Here is a 21,491-nt window from a genome sequence, read left to right as displayed (position 1 = left end):
TGTCCTAAATTGACCTTAAACTGCTCTTGCAGAAGACAAAGGTTTGGTTTCCAGCACCTTCACAGCTCACAACTGGCTGTAACTCCTGTTCCAGGGGATCTGATGCCCTCTTCTGGCCTCCTTTGTAACTGCACACACATGATGCATGTATACATGTAAGCAAAACATTAACAATATTAAAAAGCATGTTGGGGTGGGGAAGAGTATGTTTGTTGAACTAGATGTCTTAGGTCCTGAATGAGAAATTGTTTGTGGTCTCTCTAGTCTTCCCCATTTTTTCATTTCATTCTCTTTTCTTAATGACCCGTCTTTTGCTAGCTGTTCTTTCCTGAGTTTTCTTTTACCTCTTGCCTCATTCTTTATCCTAAAGATGTAGGGCCCGCAAGATGGCTCATCTGGTAGGGATGCTTGCCAGTGAGCCCAATGACTTGAGTTTGATTCCCAGGAACAATGTGGCAGAAGGAGAAATCTGAGTTTGAAGATTGTCGTTTGACCTCCATGGTATAATGGCTTGTGATACACACACGCACACACACACACACACACACACACACACACACACACACACACACGCATCAATATATGTAAAAAATTATAAAGTGTATAACTATCCTCATTATTCTCACACGCCTTTCTTCTAATTGGGGATGGCAATAGGAAACCTGAATGAGTTTCATCTGTTGGCAGTCCCCTGTGTGTGGCCCAGTTCCCTTGTGCCAGGAACTGCTGACTGGGAGTGTGCAGACCAGCGCAGAACACTTTTGTCTTTCACATGCTCTCCAGCACTTAGTCCAGAAGTAGTCAATAAGGACTGTTGACCTGTGTGTGTGTGTGGGGGGTGGGGCAGGACAGACAGTTGAGCTGCTTTCTAAAGCTGCAGGTTTTTCCAGAAAAAAGGTACAAGTTCTAGGATAGAGAGTCTCATGGAGCCAGGGAAGCAGAGAGGGGCCTCTAATCCAGAGAAGGCTGCCAGGAGGACCTCACTGAGGAGGTGGTTTGTTTTAAGTCCTCTCCTACCATAGAGAGACAACGGGCACATGCATTATTTTCTTGGCATCTTGCTTGCTTCTTGACTTTCCCCAACCCTTGATAAGTTTTTCATCCACCCAAGTTTCAGTTCCTTATTTGCAAAATACTGATAATAACAGTAAAGTTCCCATGTGTTTTTCATAAAAATTAAATGAAATAACATGTATATCCCCAAGAAGAGTATATGACTTAGAGTGATAACTTGTTGTATGCTAGTGAGTAACTTTCATATTTTGTTCTTGAGTGTTTAACAAAATGTATTTTTAAATACAAAGCCTTTTTAAAATTTACACTCTGAGAGTGTAAGATGGCAGTGGATCCCTTGGATCTAGAGATATAGATGATTGTGAACTGCCATGTACATGTTAGTTATTGAACCTAGGTCCTTGTCAAGATCAGCCAGAGCTCTTAACTGCTGAGCCATCTCTCTCCAGTCCCAAGAAAATACATTTTAATGTGATTGTTTAGGACATATATGCCATGCCATCCTCAACTGCCATGTCCAGTTTATGTGGTGCTAGGAATAGGACCCAGGACTTTATGTGTGGTAATGGAGTTACATCCCTGGATCTTCATTTTAAGTGTAACCATTAAAGGGAAATTTGGGCAATTTTTGCTGAATACCCTGCAGATAGAAGTTCCAGACCTGCCTGATCCTAGAGCCATTCTGTCCCAAAGAAACACACAGAGGCTTCTGTTAATTATAAACTGTTTGGCCACTTGCTCAGGCTTACTACTAACAAACTGTTACAACTTAAGTTAACCCATAGTTCTTATCTATGTTTAGCCATTTGGCTTTTCTCAGTAAGGCATTCTCATCTTGCTTACTTTGCACCTGGCTGGTGACTACATCTCTTCCTTTCCTCTTCCCAGAATTCTACTAGTCTGGTCACCCTGCATGTACTCCCTGCCTGGCTCCTGGTCAATCAGCATTTTATTAAAACAATGCAAGTGACAAATCTTTACAGTGAACCAGAGTATTATCCCATAACAAGAATGATCTTGTTACTATAACTCCAAAGCAGATACAAAGAAAATTAATGCATGTTTCGAGACTCAGAGAGGGCAGTAGGTAAGAGAGTACAGCAGTCAAGCATGGCAGAAATACACATAATATAGACAAATTATCATAATTAAAAAATTTGCAAATGCGAATTTATAAATATAATTGTAGGTTTGCACCAAAAATACATAAATTTAGTTTGACTTGTTCTAGAACCAAAGATACAAAGATATTGTTTGCTAGATTACATTTTTCTTCTTTCTTTTTTTGCTCTGTGATTTTTCTTGCTACATTGAAATCTTCTCCTTCTTCCTCCTTTCCTCTCCTCCCTCCTTTCTCCTCTTCTTCATCTTCCTTGTGGGAACTTAGAATGAAACCCAAGACTTCATAGATCCTAGGCAAGCACTCTCCCAATGAGTTGTATCCCAGACCTCTTTTTAAATATAATATACCATTTATTGTAATGAACTTACAAGTGACAACATTGCTCAACCAGGTGAGTCTAATCATTTAATTGCCTGCCTGGTCCCTAACTCTATACTTCTCAGCAAACTTCTAGATGGTTAGGTGGCCTTTCTGGGGCTTTGTTTAGGGTTTTACACTTTCAATGTCAGTTACATTTTAGTGACTTGTTCAACACACACACACACACCCACACACACACACACACAAAATAGAGTTGAAACTAGAGAAACAATTGACTGCATATCCCTTTCCACAAGCCATATGGCATTTGCCTGCATTCCATCCTTCCTCATCATCTGATATCTTAGTTAGGTTTCTACTGCTATGACCAAACAACAGGACCAAAGAGCAAGTTGGGGAGGAAAGGGTTTATTTATTATACACTTCCATATTGCTGTTCATATTGAAGGCAGTCCGGACAGGAACTCAAACATGGCAGGATCCTGGAGAAAGGAGCTGATGCAGAGGTATTGGAGTGTTGCTGCTTACTGGCTTGCTCCACACGGCTTGTTCCATCTGCTTTCTTATAGAATCTGGGACCACCATAATGAACTGGGCCCTCCCCCATTGGTCACTAAGAAAATGTCTTACAGCCAGATCTCATGGAGCATTTTCTCAACTGAGGCTCCTTCCTCTCTGATGACTCCTAGCTTGTGTCAAGTTGACACACAAAACCATCCAGTACACCTGAAAACACGATTTTTTGTTTTTTAAAATAAATATAATATATCCACACTAACAGCTACACACATTGTCGGCTAGGATCCATATATGGGCAAGATTGAATGACCATATTTAACAGTATATATTCTTAGTCAATCTACTTTTTTTTGCAAATATTGTGATTTAATTTGTCTTTTTGATAAAAAATCTGGCACATATAAAAAGTGGAATATTATTTATACCCAATGAAAAATTTTTATACCTCTTTATTCATGTTGTACCCTCAAGTGTGTGTGAGTTTTTGTATTTGTGTGCTGGTACCATGACACATGTGCAGAGGTCAGAGGATATCTCTTAGAAGTAGACTCTCTCTCAACCATGTGGATTCTGGAAGGTGAACTCAGGCCATCAGGTTTGTTGGCAAGCATCTTTACCTTGGGACCACCTCCCTGACCCCATAAGTAAATAGCTAAAACCCTATGTGCTGGTTTTTTTTTACCCAGGGCATTTGTGACATTGGGAATTTGTGGCCAGCACAGAATACATTTGACCCATATAAAAAATCAAACAAGCAAAGAACCCCAATAAAATGAGGAAGCAGTGGAGTAGCACACCTCATCTCTATCTTGTGTCTCTTGGGATGTTTGAGGGCTACCTGAATGAGTGAGTATTGCTGTTATCAGGATCCCAGGCCTGATATCCCAAGAGAATCAAACAGGGCTGCAGAAAACTCTTTTGAAATTTCCCATCCCTGTACAAAAAGGTTTCACAAAGACACCAAGCCTGCAATCAACATGATTTATTTTCCTTTCCCGTGTCATTGGCATTCTAATACCTAGGTAAGATTTCCCCCATGCATGTGAGTCCACAGACTGGAGAAGTCTGGGTCCTGCGGCACACAGTTCTCAACGGTAGAACAGAAGCACAGCTGCTTCAGTTATCCTCCGGCTATTGCTGTACCCAAGGTGAGTTCCGTATCCATCCCAATCAAATGAAGAGAAGTCTCCACACTGTCGAGGGTTTCCTTCTGGGAAGAATCCTCCTCCACCGATGCAGTGCTGGAAAAGAAGGAGGAGGAAGTAGCAATGAGAGGTCAGATGTGCTATGGTTTGGACATGTAACGCCCTCCCCAAAGGTGATATGCACTGAAGCCCTGGTCCCCAGAGTAACATTCAGAGGCAGGACTTTGAGGAAGGGCTTGAATATGAGGACCCTGCCTTAGCAACTGGCTAATCACTGATGGACTCACAACTTTGAACTGACTGTTGGAGGTGGTGAAGCTGGGGATAGTGGTGGGGATCTGCTAGAGGAAATAGGTCACAGAAGTTGTGAGTAGCATTGTTGAAGGGCATTTTGCCCTGGCCTTTCTTGGTTTTTCTTTGCTCCTTTCTGCTATGAAGTGAGACATATTGCTCTGATATGTATTTCCTGTATGATATTTCTGCCCCACTATGGACTGAAAAGCAGTAGAGCCAAGTGTCCATGGGTTAAAATCTTAGAAACCATCAAACCAACAAAGCCCTTTGTGTTAGTCAGGGTTACTATTGCTGTGATGAAACATGGTGACCAAAGCAACTTGGGGAGAAAAGGGCTTATTTGGGTTAAACTTTGACATCACTCTATCATCATTGAAGGATGTCAGGACAGGAACTCAACAGGGCAGGGACATGGACAGGAACTGATGCTGAGGTCATGGAGAAGTGCAGCTTTCTGGCTTACTCCTCATGGTTTGTTGAGTCTGTTTTCTCCTAGAACTCATGACCATCAGCCCAGGGTGGCACCACCCACAGTAGGCTGGACTCTTCGTCCTCAATCAGCCATTGAGTAAGTGCTCCACAGGCTTGCCTACAGCCCGATTTTCTGCAGGCATTTTCTCAATTGAGGCTCCTCATCCCAGCTGACCACAGCTTGTGTCACATTGTCCTAAAACTTTCTTATATTGTTTTTCTCAGGTATTTATCACAGAAGCAAAAAACTGGCTAATATAGCTGATAGGCCCAGAGACACCTTACTAGCCAATTCAGTGGACACTTCATCCCTCATCTACTCTCCATTGGCAGTATTGCTTTATTTGATACACAAAACCACCTTCCATTGGCTTTAGTGGCATCACTGTCTCTTCCTCCCTTTCCTTCAACTTCTCTAAACTTTTTTATCAGATTCTCTGGCTAGATTTTTCCTTCATGAATTCCTTAAGCACTACTCCCAGAGGGGACATATTTACAACTCACTTATACTTTGTGTTAACCCCCTTTAGTTTTAGTTGTGTACAATTCACTGATGACTTAAAAGTCCATCTCTCTAATCCAAATACTTCTCAATTTAAGACTTAAAGATGGGACTGCCATTTAGAATCACTTTTCAGGGCTTTTACACTCCACGTGACAACTAATAAACCAAAACAAACCAATAACAACCCAGTTACCTGCAGACACACATAACTTAAAAATGGGATTTACTTGGGGGAAGCTCATTGACAATTTTGTCACTGTGAACATCATAGGCTATACTCACACAAGCTAGAATGATTATGATGGTAGTAGGCAACACAAATCCTTTGGGACCACCAACATATACAAAGTTCATCATAAAGCGTGTACATTGGGGCTAGAGAGATAGTTCTGTGGTTAAGAGTACTTTCTGTTCTTTCAGAGGACCAGGTTTGGGTCCCAGAACCCATATGGGGCTCACAACTGTTGTAACTCCAGTTCCAGTGCATAGAATACTGTATTCTGGCTCAAGGGCACCAAGAACTCAAGCAATACATACATATGTGCAGGAAAACGCTCATGCATATCAAATTAAATAAATACATATGAAATAAGACAAAATAAATCCCATACAAACAAGCTAGTAGTATGGGGATTGGAGAGATGGCATCTGACTACTCTATCAAGAATCAAAGTTCAGATCCCAGCAACCATATTATACCCTAGAACTCAATCAAAGACTTGAATCCAATTCCCAGGGATCCAATATCTCCTTTTTATATTTGTGATCACTTGAATACACATGTGCACACATACAATTAGAGTCAAATACATGCTTTAAAATCCAGAATCATATAACTGTATATATACATCCTTGATCCCAAAATATTCAGCATCTAGATAATATGGCTTACTATTTGATATTCATCAACTCAAATGAAAACCATGAAGTCATTCAAAATGTCTGCTGAGATTTTCCTTTACAGTATGTGAAGATGTGTCACTGTGATTGGTTTACTGAAATACTAAATGGTCAATAACTAGGCAGGAGGTATAGGTGTTATTTCTGGTCAGTGAGAGCTCTGGGAAGAAGAAAGGCAGAGTCATCAACCACAGATGGAAGAAGCAGAATGGGCAGAATGGAGATGAGGTAATGAGCATGTAGAAGAACGTACATCAAAAAATGTGTTAGGAGGACCATAATAGGGAGGCGTGGATTTCCCTGGGAAGGAAAGTAGATGGGATGTCCTGGGTAAAATGGGGGGCAGGCGTCAAGGTTAGGGGACAGGGGGATGGGAACATGAGGAATCAGGATGATGAAATTGTGGGCAGGACTGAGTGGGAGAATGATGTTAGATATATCCTAATAGAAAGGGGCTATTGTGGGGTTAGGGAGAATCCTGGTGCTAGGTAGGTTCTTAGGAAGCCACAAGGATGACCCCAACAAAGACTTCTAGGAATAGTGGAGAGGGTCCATGAATTGGTCTTCCACTGTAATAAGATTTGTGACTTCCCTAGTTGTCATCATAGAACCTTCATCCAGTACCAGATGGAAGCAGATGCAGAGATCCACCGCCAAGCACTGGGCCGAACTTCAGGAGTCCAGTTGAAGAGAGGGAGGAGGGATTATATGAACAGCAAGGGGGGAAGACTGTGGTAGGGAAATCCACAGAGAAGGCTGCTCTAAGCTTGTGGGAGCTCATGGACTCTGGATGGACAGCTAGGGAGCCATCATGGGACTGACCTAGGTCCTCCACATCTGGGTGACAATTGTGTAGCTTGGTCTGTTTGTGGGTCCCCTAGCCCTGGGATCAGTACCTGTTCCTGATACGTGAGTTGACTTTCTGGAACTTAATTCCTATGGTTTGATGCCTTGTTCGGCCTTGATGAAGGGTAGAGGAGCTTGGTCCTGCCTCAGCTTGATATGTCATGCTTTGTTAACTACTATGGGAAGGCCTTATCCCTTTCTGAATGGAAATGGAAGTAATGTGGGGTTGGGAACAGGAGGAGAGGAGGGGAAACTGTGGTAGTATATTAAATAAATAAATACAAATAAAAATATGGATTTTAAATATAAAACCTAGTTAGAAACAAGCCTAAGCTAAGGTCAAGCTTTCATAATTAATAAGAAGTCTTCATGTCATCATTTGAGAGCTGACTTGTGGGACAGAAAAAAGGCTCATTATAAATGTCTTCTTTTCCTATTTTCTGTATGCAACTATTAATAAACTTGAAATCTTTGGAACTCATTAGTTCTCAACCTTCTCTCCTACATTTCCAATACTATATCAGACTCTCATTTGGACCATAGAAACCATTCAATACTTATTTACTTATGCTTAGTCTTTCCTCCATTATAATGTCACCTCTAAGTTACTTGTCTCAATTTGAAAAATAAAAAAGTATGCTCACAATAATCTTACCTTCCTGTTAAAACATTACAGTGGTGTTTATAACTTACACAGTACAAAAAATATTGGTGTGATGTAAAAATCTGTACAAGCTCTAGAAAGGCATGGGAATGATATATTTTTCTCTAAAAGCTGATTTCCAGGTAGAAAGTGACAATACCTGGTGACTCTAACAATCTCAGCCTCCAAAGGCTTGCACAGGAATCCTGAACACAAGTGTCACCCTCATTTCAGGTAACTGAGTGTTTTATCCTAATATCTAAGTAAACAGCAACAGGGCATTAGAAGTTTTTAATGTTGACTATGGCCTTCAACAAGATAGGATATCTGTATCTAGACAGAAGTTCTGATCCCTAAGACCAAGCAAGGTAAGGGTAAAGATCACACTCTCATACATGTACACTCTCTAGTATGACAGTTTCCCACACTCAATATTCACAGATACAAACTGGCAACCTCAGTCATATTCATGAGCCTCTTTCATCACTACACAGACTCACATGCTCAGTGTTACATCCAGTGACCTTCATTCCAGGACACAAGGCATTGGCTGCTCTCTCATTATTAAACACTCTGAATTGGATGTATCCTGCAGTGAATTCCTCTGGAAAGAAGAGACAGAAACAGCATTTGAGGAGAATGCTAAAAATTGCTGCAGAGTTTGGTGGTACCAGTTTCAGGATAATCAGTCTAAAATATCAGACCCATTTGAGGAGCGTCATCTATTCCCATCCAGAGACCCCAAGAGCCATTCCTTGAGAAAAGGTCCCCATCTGCCAGAGCTTGAATGGAGAAATTTATGATACAGGAAGGTTTCTACTGAGTATCTCCAAGGGCTTGTTAACAGCAGTTAGCAAGTGTATCATTCTGGTCCTGTTCTTATTTATCTTGCTAAGTTTTCTTTTAAAGCCTTACATTCAAGCATAAATAAGAACTTTGAATTATATACCATTGGCTCAGCATTTATTAAGAGTGTGTACCACACTTGCATTTATATTAAAAATGTAAAGTCATTCCTCACAAATGAAACAAAACTCCATTTTTTGTGTTGTTCAGCTCTGGTTTGTCTGACTGACAGTGGGGTTGCAAAGAGTAGATTCCAGAACCATGTATCCCCAGTGTAAATGCCAACTGTCCTGCTTAAACCCTGTACTCTCAGGCAAGTTCCTTCACTTTCAGTGCTCCAGTCTCCTAATCTGTAAAATGGGTCAGTGATAGTTGAGAGCCCAAGGACTATCAATTGAATGAAGCAAAACAAAGCACAGACATTCAGAGAAGAGAAGCAGGCTATGGTAGACAGTAATTGACTTTTACTTATCATAACTGAATTCATCACGTGTCCTGCAGAAGGTTCAGAGGAGACTTAGAGACTCACTTTGGCCATTGGGGGAGTAATAAGAGGCTGTCTTCTGAGCATCACCAAAGTCATACACCACAGGTAATGCTGGGCCATTATCAGTCCAACACTTCCCTGCTCCGTATTTCACCGGGTATCTCTACAAGGAACAAAAGAAGTCACTGCATAGGGAATATACAGCATTGGCAATCCCAGGAACCCTGCCCTGCTCAGAGAAGCACAGCCTTTGTGCAGTAACTGAGATGGTTGCCAAACAGTCAGATAAGAAAGAATCATTTTCTTTGTGTCTCGGAAACATTGCATCCTCTCCATCTCCATTCCCTCCCCTCCCCTTCCCTCCATTCTATTCCATTCTATTGCATCCTATTTTATTCACCTCCTTATTTCTCTCCTCTCTTCTTTTTCCTTCATACCTGAATTCCTTTTCTTTCTTGGTTCACTACAGTTAGAATTGGGGAAACATGGAATATAACCCACCCAATGTCAAACACCTGCCTCTCTCTCCACACCTATGAACAGCAGCCTCAGCCCGCAGTCTCATGTACCTGGTACAGGCCAAACAGATTATGGCCCATGTGACTCAGGAAGCCAGTGAAGGTGCGGTATCTCAGCAGGGAACTCTTCCTCCAATTTTTCAGGGGGCTATTGTTGGGCACGTGCCAGATCCCCAGGTTCTCAGCTTGGATGTCAAAGTAGCCAGGGTTCTAGAAAGAAACTAACACTGAGCCTGACCAGACCAGATTTCACTAAGGAGAAGACCCACATGCACAGTCCTCAGCACAGCTGATGTCTCTGGGCTCCAGGTCGACAGATGACCAGCCATGGTCAGATGCCCCCATTCCCAGTGATAATGCCCCATCACCACCTATTTACCTAAAAGCCTACTCAGGAGGATGTTGAGATTCAAGATAAGTACGTTTCCCTTCCTTATCCCTATGTTGAAGGGCAACCTTGCCCCCTCTCCCTGCATGCCTGAGCTGCACTCACATCCTCACTTTCCCAAGTGGCTACAGAGTGTACCAACCTTGTAGTCATCACTTGTGGCGCCCTCTGCAGACCCAAAGGTGTTGTAGTTGGCCCAGTTGCCATCGCCCTCTGGGCTGTCTATTCTGTTTCCTTGCTGACTGGACCAGCGATCACCCACTGTGCACTTCCCATGCAAGTTGTTCTCATGCACACTAGCCACCAGGGTCCAGCCACCACCTGCAGTGGTCATGTCACAGAAGGTCTGGTAGATGACACCATTCTCAGTGCGGAGGAAATAGAGGCCGTCTGTAGAGAGAACCAGTTCAGAGTCCTCCTGTGTGCAGCTCATTGTCCATCACTGCTCCAGAAACAGAATGGCTCTAGGAACTACAAACATGATGAATGCTTCATACACTGGGTGTCCTCCCACAGGTATTCCTGGGAATCTACCTGAATTCAGAAAGCCAAGCATCCATGATTGAGGCAGAACACAGAATTACCCAAACTGAGAGCGATGTTTTTGTCCTAAAGTTAAACATAGTATTATCAAAGGACTTAGCATCTCCACTTGGAAGACACCCAAAGACCTGGGAGCAGGGGCGTAGGTGTGTATATTCATGTTTGTTACAGCTCTTGTCACAAGACCTGAAAGTAAGAAACAAGCCTAGTATTTCTCTACAGATAAGGATTAAGCATTATGGTGTGCTTAATATGTAGAATATATATTATACACATTCTTGTATATTCAATAGGTGAAGAAATGTGAAGTGGGCTGGAGAAATGGTTCCATTTTTAAGAGCAAGTATTGCTCCGGCAGAGCACTTGTGGTCGGCTTACAGCACTAACACTTGGCTGTTTACCAGTGCTTGTCACTCCAGCTCCTGGGGACTGGATGTGCTCTTCTAGACTCTGCATGTATCTGCACACACATGCACACATTCCCACACACAGACATGTGCATTCATTCACAATCATAATAATATATTGTAGCAGGAAAAATAAAAGACTGAGAGACAGGTATTGGGGTTGAAGCTTCAAGCTGAAGATCAGAAAAGGAAGCCAGCCACTAGCTCTTACCTCTACCTCAGCTCAGACCAAAGTGTTTATCACAGAATTGCTCCCAACTTCACTACTCTCCAGTTTCACTCAGACTGCTATGCTCTCCTCAAGTGGCTAGAGACTTCTGAGAATGAATGGCAGCTCTGAGACCCTGCTCCTGTCTACATACCTCCCTAAACTGGGATTAATGGCTTGTGATCCTAGGTGCTGAAATAATAATCTTTAAGTGAGCTGTTTATCTTTAGGACTGGATCAATTTTATGTAGTCAGTGTGGCCTTGAACTAACAGAGATCAGTCTATGTATTAATCCTGAGTCCTGGCATTAAAGGTGTGTGCCTGGCTTCTATGGCTTGTGGCTGACTTTGCTTTCTGAATCCTAGCAAGCTTTAACAAATCATAAATAATACATCACCACAACATATGTTTAAAAAATAAGTTTACTATTCTACAACACATATGAGACTTGAAGTGTGCAAATGAAATAAGATAGATTACTCATATGAGGTAACAAAAATTGACAGATTAATAAAAGTAGGAAACAGGACAGCAACTCACAAGGAATACAGGAATTTTTTATTTTGTGGCTATAGAATTTTCATTTAAGGAATAAAACCTTTCTGTAGAGGGATAGTGGTGATTCTTGCTGTCATGAAAGTCTTCATTGGCTCTGAAAACCCTTCAAATTGGTTAAGTGCAATTTTTAACCAGCATGTACATTCTATCACTTTTTCTTTTCCTTTTTTTTGTTTTTTTTTTGAGTCAGGGTTTCTCTGTGTAACAGCCCTAGCTGTCCTGGAACTCTCTTTGTAGATCAGGCTGGTTTGAACTCACAGAGATCTGGCTGACTCTGCCACAAGAGTGCTGAGATTAAAGCATGTGCCACTACGGCCTGGCTCTATCATATTTTTATATCAAAAAATAAAATCTGTTCTGGAGGACAAAACCCAGATTTCCTAATTGGGTTATTTGTTTGCAGGGTGTCCCCGGGCTGTCTTGGAGCTTTCAGTCCTCTTCTTCCTTTTGAGGTGTTAGGATTACATAGTTGAGGAATTAAAATTACAGTGTTGAGGAGTTAGGGTTACAGTGATGAGGAGTCAGGGTTACAGTGTTGAGGAGTTAGGGTTACAGTGTTGAGGAGTTAGGGTTACAGTGTTGAGGAGTTAGGGTTACAGTGATGAGGAGTCAGGGTTACAGTGATGAGGAATTAGGGTTACAGTGATGTGGAGTTAGGGTTACAGTGTTGAGGAGTCAGGGTTACAGTGTTGAGTTAGGGTTACAGTGTTGAGGAGTCAGGGTTACAGTGTTGAGTTAGGGTTACAGTGTTGAGGAGTTAGGGTTACAGTGTTGAGGAGTTAGGGTTACAGTGATGAGGAGTTAGGGTTGCAGTGTTGAGGAGTTAGAGTTACAGTGATGTGGAGTTAGGGTTACAGTGTTGAGGAGTCAGGGTTACAGTGTTGAGTTAGGGTTACAGTGTTGAGGAGTTAGGGTTACAGTGTTGAGGAGTTAGGGTTACAGTGTTGAGGAGTTAGGGTTACAGTGATGAGGAGTCAGGGTTACAGTGATGAGGAGTTAGGGTTACAGTGTTGAGTTAGGATTACAGTGTTGAGGAGTTAGGGTTACAGTGTTGAGGAGTCAGGGTTACAGTGTTGAGGAGTTAGGGTTACAGTGTTGAGGAGTTAGGGTTACAGTGTTGAGGAGTTAGGGTCACAGTGTTGAGGAATCAGGGTCACAGTGTTGAGGAGTCAGGGTCACAGTGTTGAGGAGTTAGGGTTACAGTGTTGAGGAGTTAGGGTCACAGTGTTCAGGAGTTAGGGTTACAGTGTTGAGGAGTTAGGGTTACAGTGTTGAGGAGTCAGGGTTACAGTGTTGAGGAGTTAGGGTTACAGTGTTGAGGAGTTAGGGTTACAGTGTTGAGGAGTTAGGATTACAGTGTTGAGGAGTTAGGGTTACAGTGTTGAGGAGTTAGGGTTACAGTGCTTTCTTTAAATGCTTCACCACTTACCTGTTGCCCTGTTCATCTCCTGCTTGATTTCCTTGCAGCTTCTGAATAGAGCAGAAGACACAGGATTGGCCTCTCTGTTGGTATCCAGGTTCTCTTGAGCTAGAGAAGATGCAGAGTTTCACTCTCATGGGACACCCAGCCTCCCCTTGTCATTTATCCTAACTTATCCCATGACTTCCCAAAGTTTACCTCTAAGAATCAACAAGATTTTCAACTAAGAATAGAAACAAAAGAATTGAAGGTGGAGAACTTGGTGCCCAAAGTCCTGAAAAAGGAGAATAAAGTGAAGTCCAGTTGCAGGGAGAAGAAATGAAGGGAGCCTCATGTGCCTGAAGCATGAGTAGTGAGGATGACAGTGCACAGGCTTGACCAAGAGACCATGGAAGAAAAAGCCTTGCAAGCCAGCCTCAACCCTACAAAGTCTTCTGAAAAACTAGAATATTGGAAACCAATGAGAGCTTTGGGGTCAGAGCTACTCAGGTGTAAGTAGCTCCATGTTTACAAGGCAAATATTTTTGGATTGTATTTACTATGCTTAGCCCTGATCCCTTAGTGTCTCATATAAAGCTGAGAATGATTATCACATGAAGATCAGGTAAGATGACATTTAGGGTCTTTTTCTTTTCCTTAAAGACATTAAAACAGCAGTGAAGGAGATTGGGTTTCCAGCGGGGACCGCCCGCCCATCACCCTTCCCCCTCCATCTTCGGGGCCGCCCCCAGCATCCAGAAGACCCGCCCACACAGGAAAGAGATCAGCCCCTCCAAGACACCAACCCCAGGGAGCCCAGCTTCAGGTGAGATTGGGTTTCCAGCGGGGACCGCCCGCCCATCACCCTTCCCCCTCCATCTTCGGGGCCGCTCCCGGCTTCCAGAAGAGCCGCCCACACAGGAAAGAGATCAGCCCCTCCAAGACCCCAACCCAGGGAGCCCAGCTTCAGGAAAGACATCAGCCCCTCCAAGACCCAACCCCAGGGAGTCCAGCTTCAGGAAAGAGATCAGCCCCTCCAAGACCCCAACCCCAGCGAGTCCAGCTTCAGCAACCCCAGCTTCAGCTGCAGTAAGGAAGGAGACCAGTGGAGACGGAAAGACCCCACCAGCACCCACTGGAAGAAGAGATGGGAAGAAGACAGAATAAGAGATCACTCAGCAATAGAAACACCAACATGACCCCACCAGAATCCAGGGATCCAACACCAGCAAGACCCGAAAAGCACTACATAGATGAAGAAGAGGAGACAGACCTTAAAAATTATTTCATGAAGATGATGGAGACCCTCAAAGAAGAAACAAGGAAATCCCTTAAAGAAATAGAAGAAAAAACAAACAAAAAAATCCATGAAATGGGGGAAAAAATTCAAGAAATAAACAAATCTCTCGAAGAATCTAAAGAGCACCAAGAAAAAACAACCAAGAAAATTAAGGAAACAGCTCAAACAGTTGAAGGATTGAAAGCTGAAATAGAAACAATAAAGAAAACACAGAATGAAGGGATGCTGGAAATAGAAAAGCTCGGTAAACGGTCTGGAACTACAGATGCAAGTATCACCAATAGAATACAAGAGATAGAAGAGAGAATCTCAGGTGTTGAAGACTCATTAGAGGATATAGAGTCGTCAACCAAACAAAATCTCAAAACCAACAAATCCTTAACACAAAATATCCAGGAAATATGGGACACCGTGAAGAAGCCAAACCTGAGAATAATAGGTATAGAAGAAGGTGAAGAACTTCAACTTAAAGGTACAGAAAACATATTCAACAAAATCATAGAAGAAAACTTCCCTAACCTAAAGAAAGATATGCCTATGAAAGTACAAGAATCTTACAGAACACCAAATAGGCTTGACCAGAAAAAGAAGTCACCTCGCCATATAATAATCAAAACATCAAACCTACAGAGTAAAGAGAAAATATTAAGAGCAGCTAAAGAAAAAGGCCAAGTGACATACAAAGGCAGACCTATCCGAATTACACCTGACTTCTCAATGGAAACGATGAAAGCCAGAAGATCCTGGTCAGATGTCCTACAAACGCTAAGGGAACAAGGATGCCAGCCCAGACTACTATATCCAGCAAAGCTCTCAATTACCATAGATGGAGAAAACAAAATATTCCATGACAAAGCCAGATTTAAACAATACGTATCCATGAATCCAGCTCTACAGAAAATGCTAGAAGGAAAACCTAGAGCCAAGGAAGATAACTACATTCACAAAGACACAGGCAATATATAATCATACTTTACAAAACACCAAAAGAAAAAGGGAGGAGAAACTACACAAAATAACCTCACTAACAATAAATCAAGCGCAAACAAGGATCACCAATCAATGGTCATTAATATCCCTCAATGTCAACGGCCTCAACTTGCCTATAAAAAGACACAGACTAGCAGAATGGATACGAAGACAGAACCCTTCCTTCTGCTGCATACAAGAAACACATCTCAACACCAAAGACAGACATTATCTCAGAGTAAAGGGCTGGGAAAAGATCTTCCAATCAAACGGCCCCAAGAAACAAGCGGGCGTAGCAATCCTAATATCTAACAAATTAGACTTCAAATTAAAATCAATCAAAAGAGATGAAGAAGGACACTTCGTATTCATCAAAGGAAAAATACATCAAGACGAAATCTCGATTTTAAACATCTACGCCCCAAATACAAAGGCACCTACATTTGTGAAAGAAACATTACTAAAGCTCAAAATGCACATAAAATCTCACACACTAATAGTAGGAGACTTCAACACTCCGCTCTCACCACTAGACAGGACCTCCAGACAGAAACTTAACAAAGAAACAAAAGAATTAATAGAAGTTATGACCCAACTGGGTTTAACAGACATCTATAGAACACTCCACCCAAATACAAAGGGATATACCTTCTTCTCGGCACCACATGGAACCTTCTCTAAAATTGACCACATAATAGGAAACATAGCAAATCTCCACAGATACAAAAAAATTGGAATAACCCCCTGCATCTTATCAGACCACCATGCATTAACATTAGAATTCAACAATAACACAAATCGCAGAAACCCTACAAAGTCATGGAGATTGAACAATGCACAATTGCACCATCCCTGGGTAAAGGAACAAATAAAAAAAGAAATTAAAGACTTCCTCGATTTCAATGAGAATGAAGACACAACATACACAAACTTATGGGACACTTTGAAAGCAGTGCTGAGAGGAAAGTTTATAGCACTAAGTGCCCACATGAAAAAACTGGAGAACAGTCATACTAGAGAATTAATAGCACAGCTGAATGTTCTAGAACAAAAAGAAGCAAACTCCCCCAGGAGGAGCAGACGCCAGGAAATAATCAAATTGAGGGCTGAAATCAATCAAGTAGAAACCAGGAAAACACTGAGAAGAATCAATGAAACAAAGAGTTGGTTCTTCGAGAAAATCAACAAAATAGACAAACCTCTGTCCAAACTAACCAAAAGACAGAGAGAGAACATGCTAATAAACAAAATCAGGGATGAAAAAGGGGACATAAATACGGACTCTGAGGAAATCAAGAGAATCATCAGGGCATACTTTGAAAATCTGTACTCCACAAAATTTGAAAATTTAAAGGAAATGGACAATTTCCTGGATAGATATCACTTGCCAAAACTAAATCAAGAACAGATAAATAATCTAAACAGACCTATAACCCCTAATGAAATAGAAGCAGTCATCAAAAGTCTCCCAAACAAAAAAAGCCCAGGCCCAGATGGCTTCAGTGCAGAATTCTACCAGAAATTCAAAGAAGAGCTCATTCCAATACTCGTCAAAGTATTCCACACAATAGAAGCAGGAGGCTCACTGCCAAACTCTTTCTACGAGGCTACAATTACCTTGATACCCAAGCCACACAAAGACACAACTAAGAAAGAGAACTATAGACCAATTTCCCTCATGAACATTGATGCAAAAATACTCAATAAAATACTTGCAAACCGGATTCAAGAACACATCAGAAAAATCATCCACCATGATCAAGTAGGCTTCATCCCAGGAATGCAGGGATGGTTCAACATTAGAAAATCTATCAATGTAATCCACCATATTAACAATCTGCGAAAGAAAAACCACATGATCATCTCACTAGATGCTGAAAAAGCCTTTGATAAAATCCAGCACCCCTTCATGATAAAGGTCCTAGAGAGATCAGGGATAACAGGAACGTACCTGAATATAATAAAAGCAATATACAGTAAACCAACAGCTAACATCAAACTAAATGGAGAGAAACTCAAAGCAATTCCTCTAAAATCAGGAACAAGACAAGGCTGTCCACTCTCTCCATATCTCTTCAATATTGTACTTGAAGTTCTAGCTACAGCAATAAGACAACAAAAGGAGATAAAGGGGATACAAATAGGAGAAGAAGAAGTCAAACTTTCACTATTTGCAGATGATATGATAGTTTACATAAGTGACCCAAAAAACTCCGCAAGGTTACTCCTAGAGCTGATAAACACCTTCAGCAATGTGGCAGGATACAAGGTAAACTCAAAAAAATCAGTGGCCCTATTATATACAGAAGATGAAGTGACTGAGAAAGAAATCAGAGAAACATCACCTTTTACAATAGCCAAAAACAGCATCAAATATCTGGGGATAATGTTAACCAAGGAAGTGAAGGACCTGTATATCAAGAACTTTGTGTCTTTGAAGAAAGAAATCAAAGAAGATACCAGAAAATGGAAAGATCTCCCATGCTCTTGGATTGGTAGGATCAACATAATAAAAATGGCAATCTTGCCAAAAGCAGTCTACAGATTCAATGCAATCCCTATCAAAATTCCATCACAATTCTTCAAGGACCTGGAAAGAATATTAATCAACTTTATATGGAAAAACAAAAGGCCCAGGATAGCCAAAACATCCCTATACAATAGAGGAACTTCAGGAGGCATCACCATACCTGACTTTAAGCTCTATTATAGAGCTATAGTCCTGAAAACAGCTTGGTATTGGCACAAAAATAGGCAGGTAGACCAATGGAACCGAATCGAAAGCCCTAATTTTAACCCACACACCTATGAACAGTTGATTTTTGACAAAGAAGCTAAAACTGTACAGTGGAAAAAAGAAAGCATCTTCAACAAATGGTGCTGGCATAACTGGGTACTGGTATGCAGAAGACTGCAGATAGATCCATGTTTATCGCCTTGTACAAAACTTAAGTCCAAATGGATCAAAGATCTCAACATACATCCAGCCACACTGAAACTTTTAGAAGAGAAAGTGGGAGATACTCTTCAACGAGTTGGTACAGGAGACCACTTCCTAAACATAACACCAGTGGCACAGGCACTGAGATCGACAATTAACAAATGGGACCTTCTGAAACTAAAAAGCTTCTGTAAGGCAAAGGACACAGTCAAAAAGACAAAAAGGCAGGCCACAGAATGGGAAAAGATATTCACTAACCCTACATCTGACAGAGGGCTAATCTCCAAAATTTACAAAGAACTCAAGAAACAAGTCTCCAAAACACCAAAAGATCCACTTGAAAGGTGGGGTACAGAGCTAAATAGAGAATTCTCAGTAGAGGAGGCTAAAATGGCCAAGAGACACTTAAGAAAGTGCTCAACATTCTTAGCCATCAGGGAAATGCAAATCAAAACAACTCTGAGATACCATCTTACTCCTGTCAGAATGGCTAGAATCAAAAACACCGAAGACAATTTATGCTGGAGAGGATGTGGAGAGAGAGGAACACTCCTCCACTGCTGGTGGGAATGCCGACTCATACAGCCTCTTTGGAAATCAGTATGGAGATTCCTCAGGAAAATGGGAACTAATCTACCACTAGACCCAGCAATTCCACTCTTAGGCATTTATCCAAATGAGGCAGGTTCATACAACAAGGGCATCTGCTCCACTATGTTCATAGCAGCATTGTTTGTAATAGCCAGAACCTGGAAGCAACCTAGATGCCCCTCAACTGAAGAGTGGATAGAGAAAATGTGGTACATTTACACAATGGAGTATTACTCAGCAGAAAAAAACAATGGAATCTTGAAATTCGCAGGGAAATGGATAGCACTGGAAGAAACCATCCTGAGTGAGATAACCCAGTCGCAAAAAGACAAACATGGTATGTACTCACTCATATATGGATTTTAGATATGGATCAGGATAGTGCCAGTCTGCACTTCCACAGATAGAGAGTCTGGGAAACAGGAAAGAACCTAAAATATATGCATATATGCATAGTACCCAAGAGAAGAGGATGGAGACAAGATCCTCTGAATGGATGGGGAACACGGCGAGGGAAGGGGGGGAGTGGGACCTGGGAAGAATAGAGGGGGTAAAGAGGAAGGGAGTTGGTCATGGGGGAACAGGAAGTTGAGGGGGTGGGGGTAGAATAGGGGGAAGAGGGAATCATAGGATAGAAGACAGATCAGGCACCAGAGTGACCTCGAGTGATCTAAAGGTATAACATCAATTGGCAAGCTAAGCAATAGTGGAGGGACCACCTCGAATGCCCATTCCTGATAATGAACTTGATGTCTATAACCATCCGGGAGCCTTCATCCTGTGACTGATGGAAGCAGAGGCAAACACACAACTAATCACTGAACTGAACCCAAGGAACCCAGTGACAGAGAGGAGTGATGAGCAAATTGGCAAAGAATGGGCTGGCAAAACCAGCAGAGACAGCTGATCTGAACAGGGGAGTGCTCTTGGACCCCAGACCGACAGTGGGGAGGCCAGCATGGGACTGATCTGGACCCCCCAAATGTGAGTGTCAGTGAGAAGGCCTGGGTAACCTATGGGGCCCTGAGCTGTGGATCAGTGTCTATCCCTGGTATACAAACTGTCTTCATGTGCCTATAGCACAAAGAGAGATGCTCTCTCAGCCTGGACTCTTAGGGGAGTGCCTTGACCCTACCAAGAGTAAAATGACAGACTCTAGATATCCCCTATGTGGAAGGATTTGGCAATAGGGTGGGAGGGAGGGGGGGAAGGGGAGTGCGGGAAGAGGGGAGGGAGAGGGAACTGGGATTGACATGTAAAGCAAGCTATTTAAAATTAAAATAAAAAATGATAAAATAAAAAAAACAGCAGTGAAGAGGAAGTGCTCATTTAAAAATAATATTTAGCTCTTGTAGAGCAGAATTGAATACAACACTGTCTGGGCACATATCAGACGATTCATTTGACATTGAATCTCCACAGTCAAGGTCCTTGGCATAGGGAATGATTAGGATGGGACACAATTCTTACAGAAGTTCCCTTAGAGCTACACCCAGGTACAGAATCTGTACCAGGGCATACCTCAACAATCTCACAGCCACTGACCAATTCTTTCAAGAGTGGATCAGCATCCAGTCAATGGCATCATCTCTGGGGGATGGACTAGCTAGTATTTACACATCCAGGAAAAAACATACATAGATACATACATACCCACAATTAAACACAAAGGGCCTTTATTTTTGTTTTGAGTTGGGGGGTATAATTGGAAAATGTTGGAAGCAGGAAAAAGAATTGGAATACAATGCAATTATATTTAATTAAAAATATTATCATTTAAAAAAACGCATGATTGGCCAAGCTGTGGTGTCTGACTTCTTTAATTCCAGAACTCAGTCATCATAGGTAAGTTGATCTCTGAGTTTGAGGCCACCCTGTTCTACAATCCAGCTCTAGGTATACATAGAGAAATTCTGTCATGAAAAACAACAAACACACAACTAGAACAACAAGAATAAGAACAACAACAAAAGCATGGTCTCTGGCCATCAGAGACCCAGGTCCTGGAAGTAACCAAGTCTAGTGCTGACTGTCTTTAAAGCTAGAGGTGACCCGAGGAAACTGGGTCCTGTAGCAAGACTCACCTGCAGTGCAGCCTGTGGTGGCCACGATAAGAAACAGCAGGAAGCCGAGTTTGCTCATGGTCATCTAGAGAAGAAAGATTGAAGGTGACTCTCTATCCAGACCATCTTTTTCTCTCATGCCAGTTCAGCTCCTATCCAGTCCTACTGAAAGTCTCCTTCCTTTCCTTTAAACTCCTCACGTCTCTGGGCCCTAAAGCAGACCTGAGCCAGAGTCCATTTTCCTTGTTCCATTGACAGCAACTGCCTTCCCCTCCATACCTGACCAGAAACTCAGAGTTGCCAGCTGAGTGGAGATGAGCCTCTCTCTCTGCAGTGTCTCTAGTGTGGTCCTGGTGAGGCTCTTGTCCTTTTATGTGAGGAGCCTGGTGGGAATGGCCCAGACTTTTCCAGGTTTCCCCTTTCCTGGCAGGATGCCACTGGAGGGGCAACTTTTATTTATTGCAGGAAAGTTCTTTGTACAGTGTTGACTC

The 21,491-nt window shown here is 42.1% G+C and overlaps 1 protein-coding gene across 1 annotated transcript; it reads right to left on the bottom strand.

The window, feature by feature from the left end:
* Positions 1 to 3,944: 3,944 nt before the first annotated feature.
* Positions 3,945 to 21,383, bottom strand: LOC101824631 (intelectin-1a). Its single transcript, XM_040737830.1, has 8 exons — positions 21,280 to 21,383; positions 21,022 to 21,085; positions 13,167 to 13,265; positions 10,163 to 10,410; positions 9,684 to 9,842; positions 9,157 to 9,277; positions 8,282 to 8,385; positions 3,945 to 4,218 (listed from the first exon to the last, which is right to left on the bottom strand). The coding sequence occupies exons 2-8, from the start codon at positions 21,083 to 21,085 to the stop codon at positions 4,066 to 4,068; spliced, it is 948 nt and encodes a 315-aa protein (XP_040593764.1). The 5' UTR covers positions 21,280 to 21,383; the 3' UTR covers positions 3,945 to 4,065.
* Between the last annotated feature and the right edge of the window lie 108 nt (positions 21,384 to 21,491).

This window comes from Mesocricetus auratus, unplaced genomic scaffold, assembly GCF_017639785.1.
Source record: "Mesocricetus auratus isolate SY011 unplaced genomic scaffold, BCM_Maur_2.0 Super-Scaffold_100676, whole genome shotgun sequence".
NCBI lineage: Eukaryota > Metazoa > Chordata > Mammalia > Rodentia > Cricetidae > Mesocricetus > Mesocricetus auratus.
Note: the sequence above shows the minus strand (reverse complement) of the source record. Positions and strands in the feature narration are given on the sequence as shown.

Coding starts and splice junctions, on each gene's coding strand:
- LOC101824631 (XM_040737830.1), bottom strand. CDS start 21,085: ATGACCATGAGCAAACTCGGCTTCCTGCTGTTTCTTATCGTGGCCACC. Junction 10,411..13,166: donor GGAGATGAACAGGGCAACAG/GTAAGTGGTGAA, acceptor TTCTCTCTACAG/ACGGCCTCTATTTCCTCCGC. Junction 9,278..9,683: donor ATCTGTTTGGCCTGTACCAG/GTACATGAGACT, acceptor TGTTCCTTGTAG/AGATACCCGGTGAAATACGG.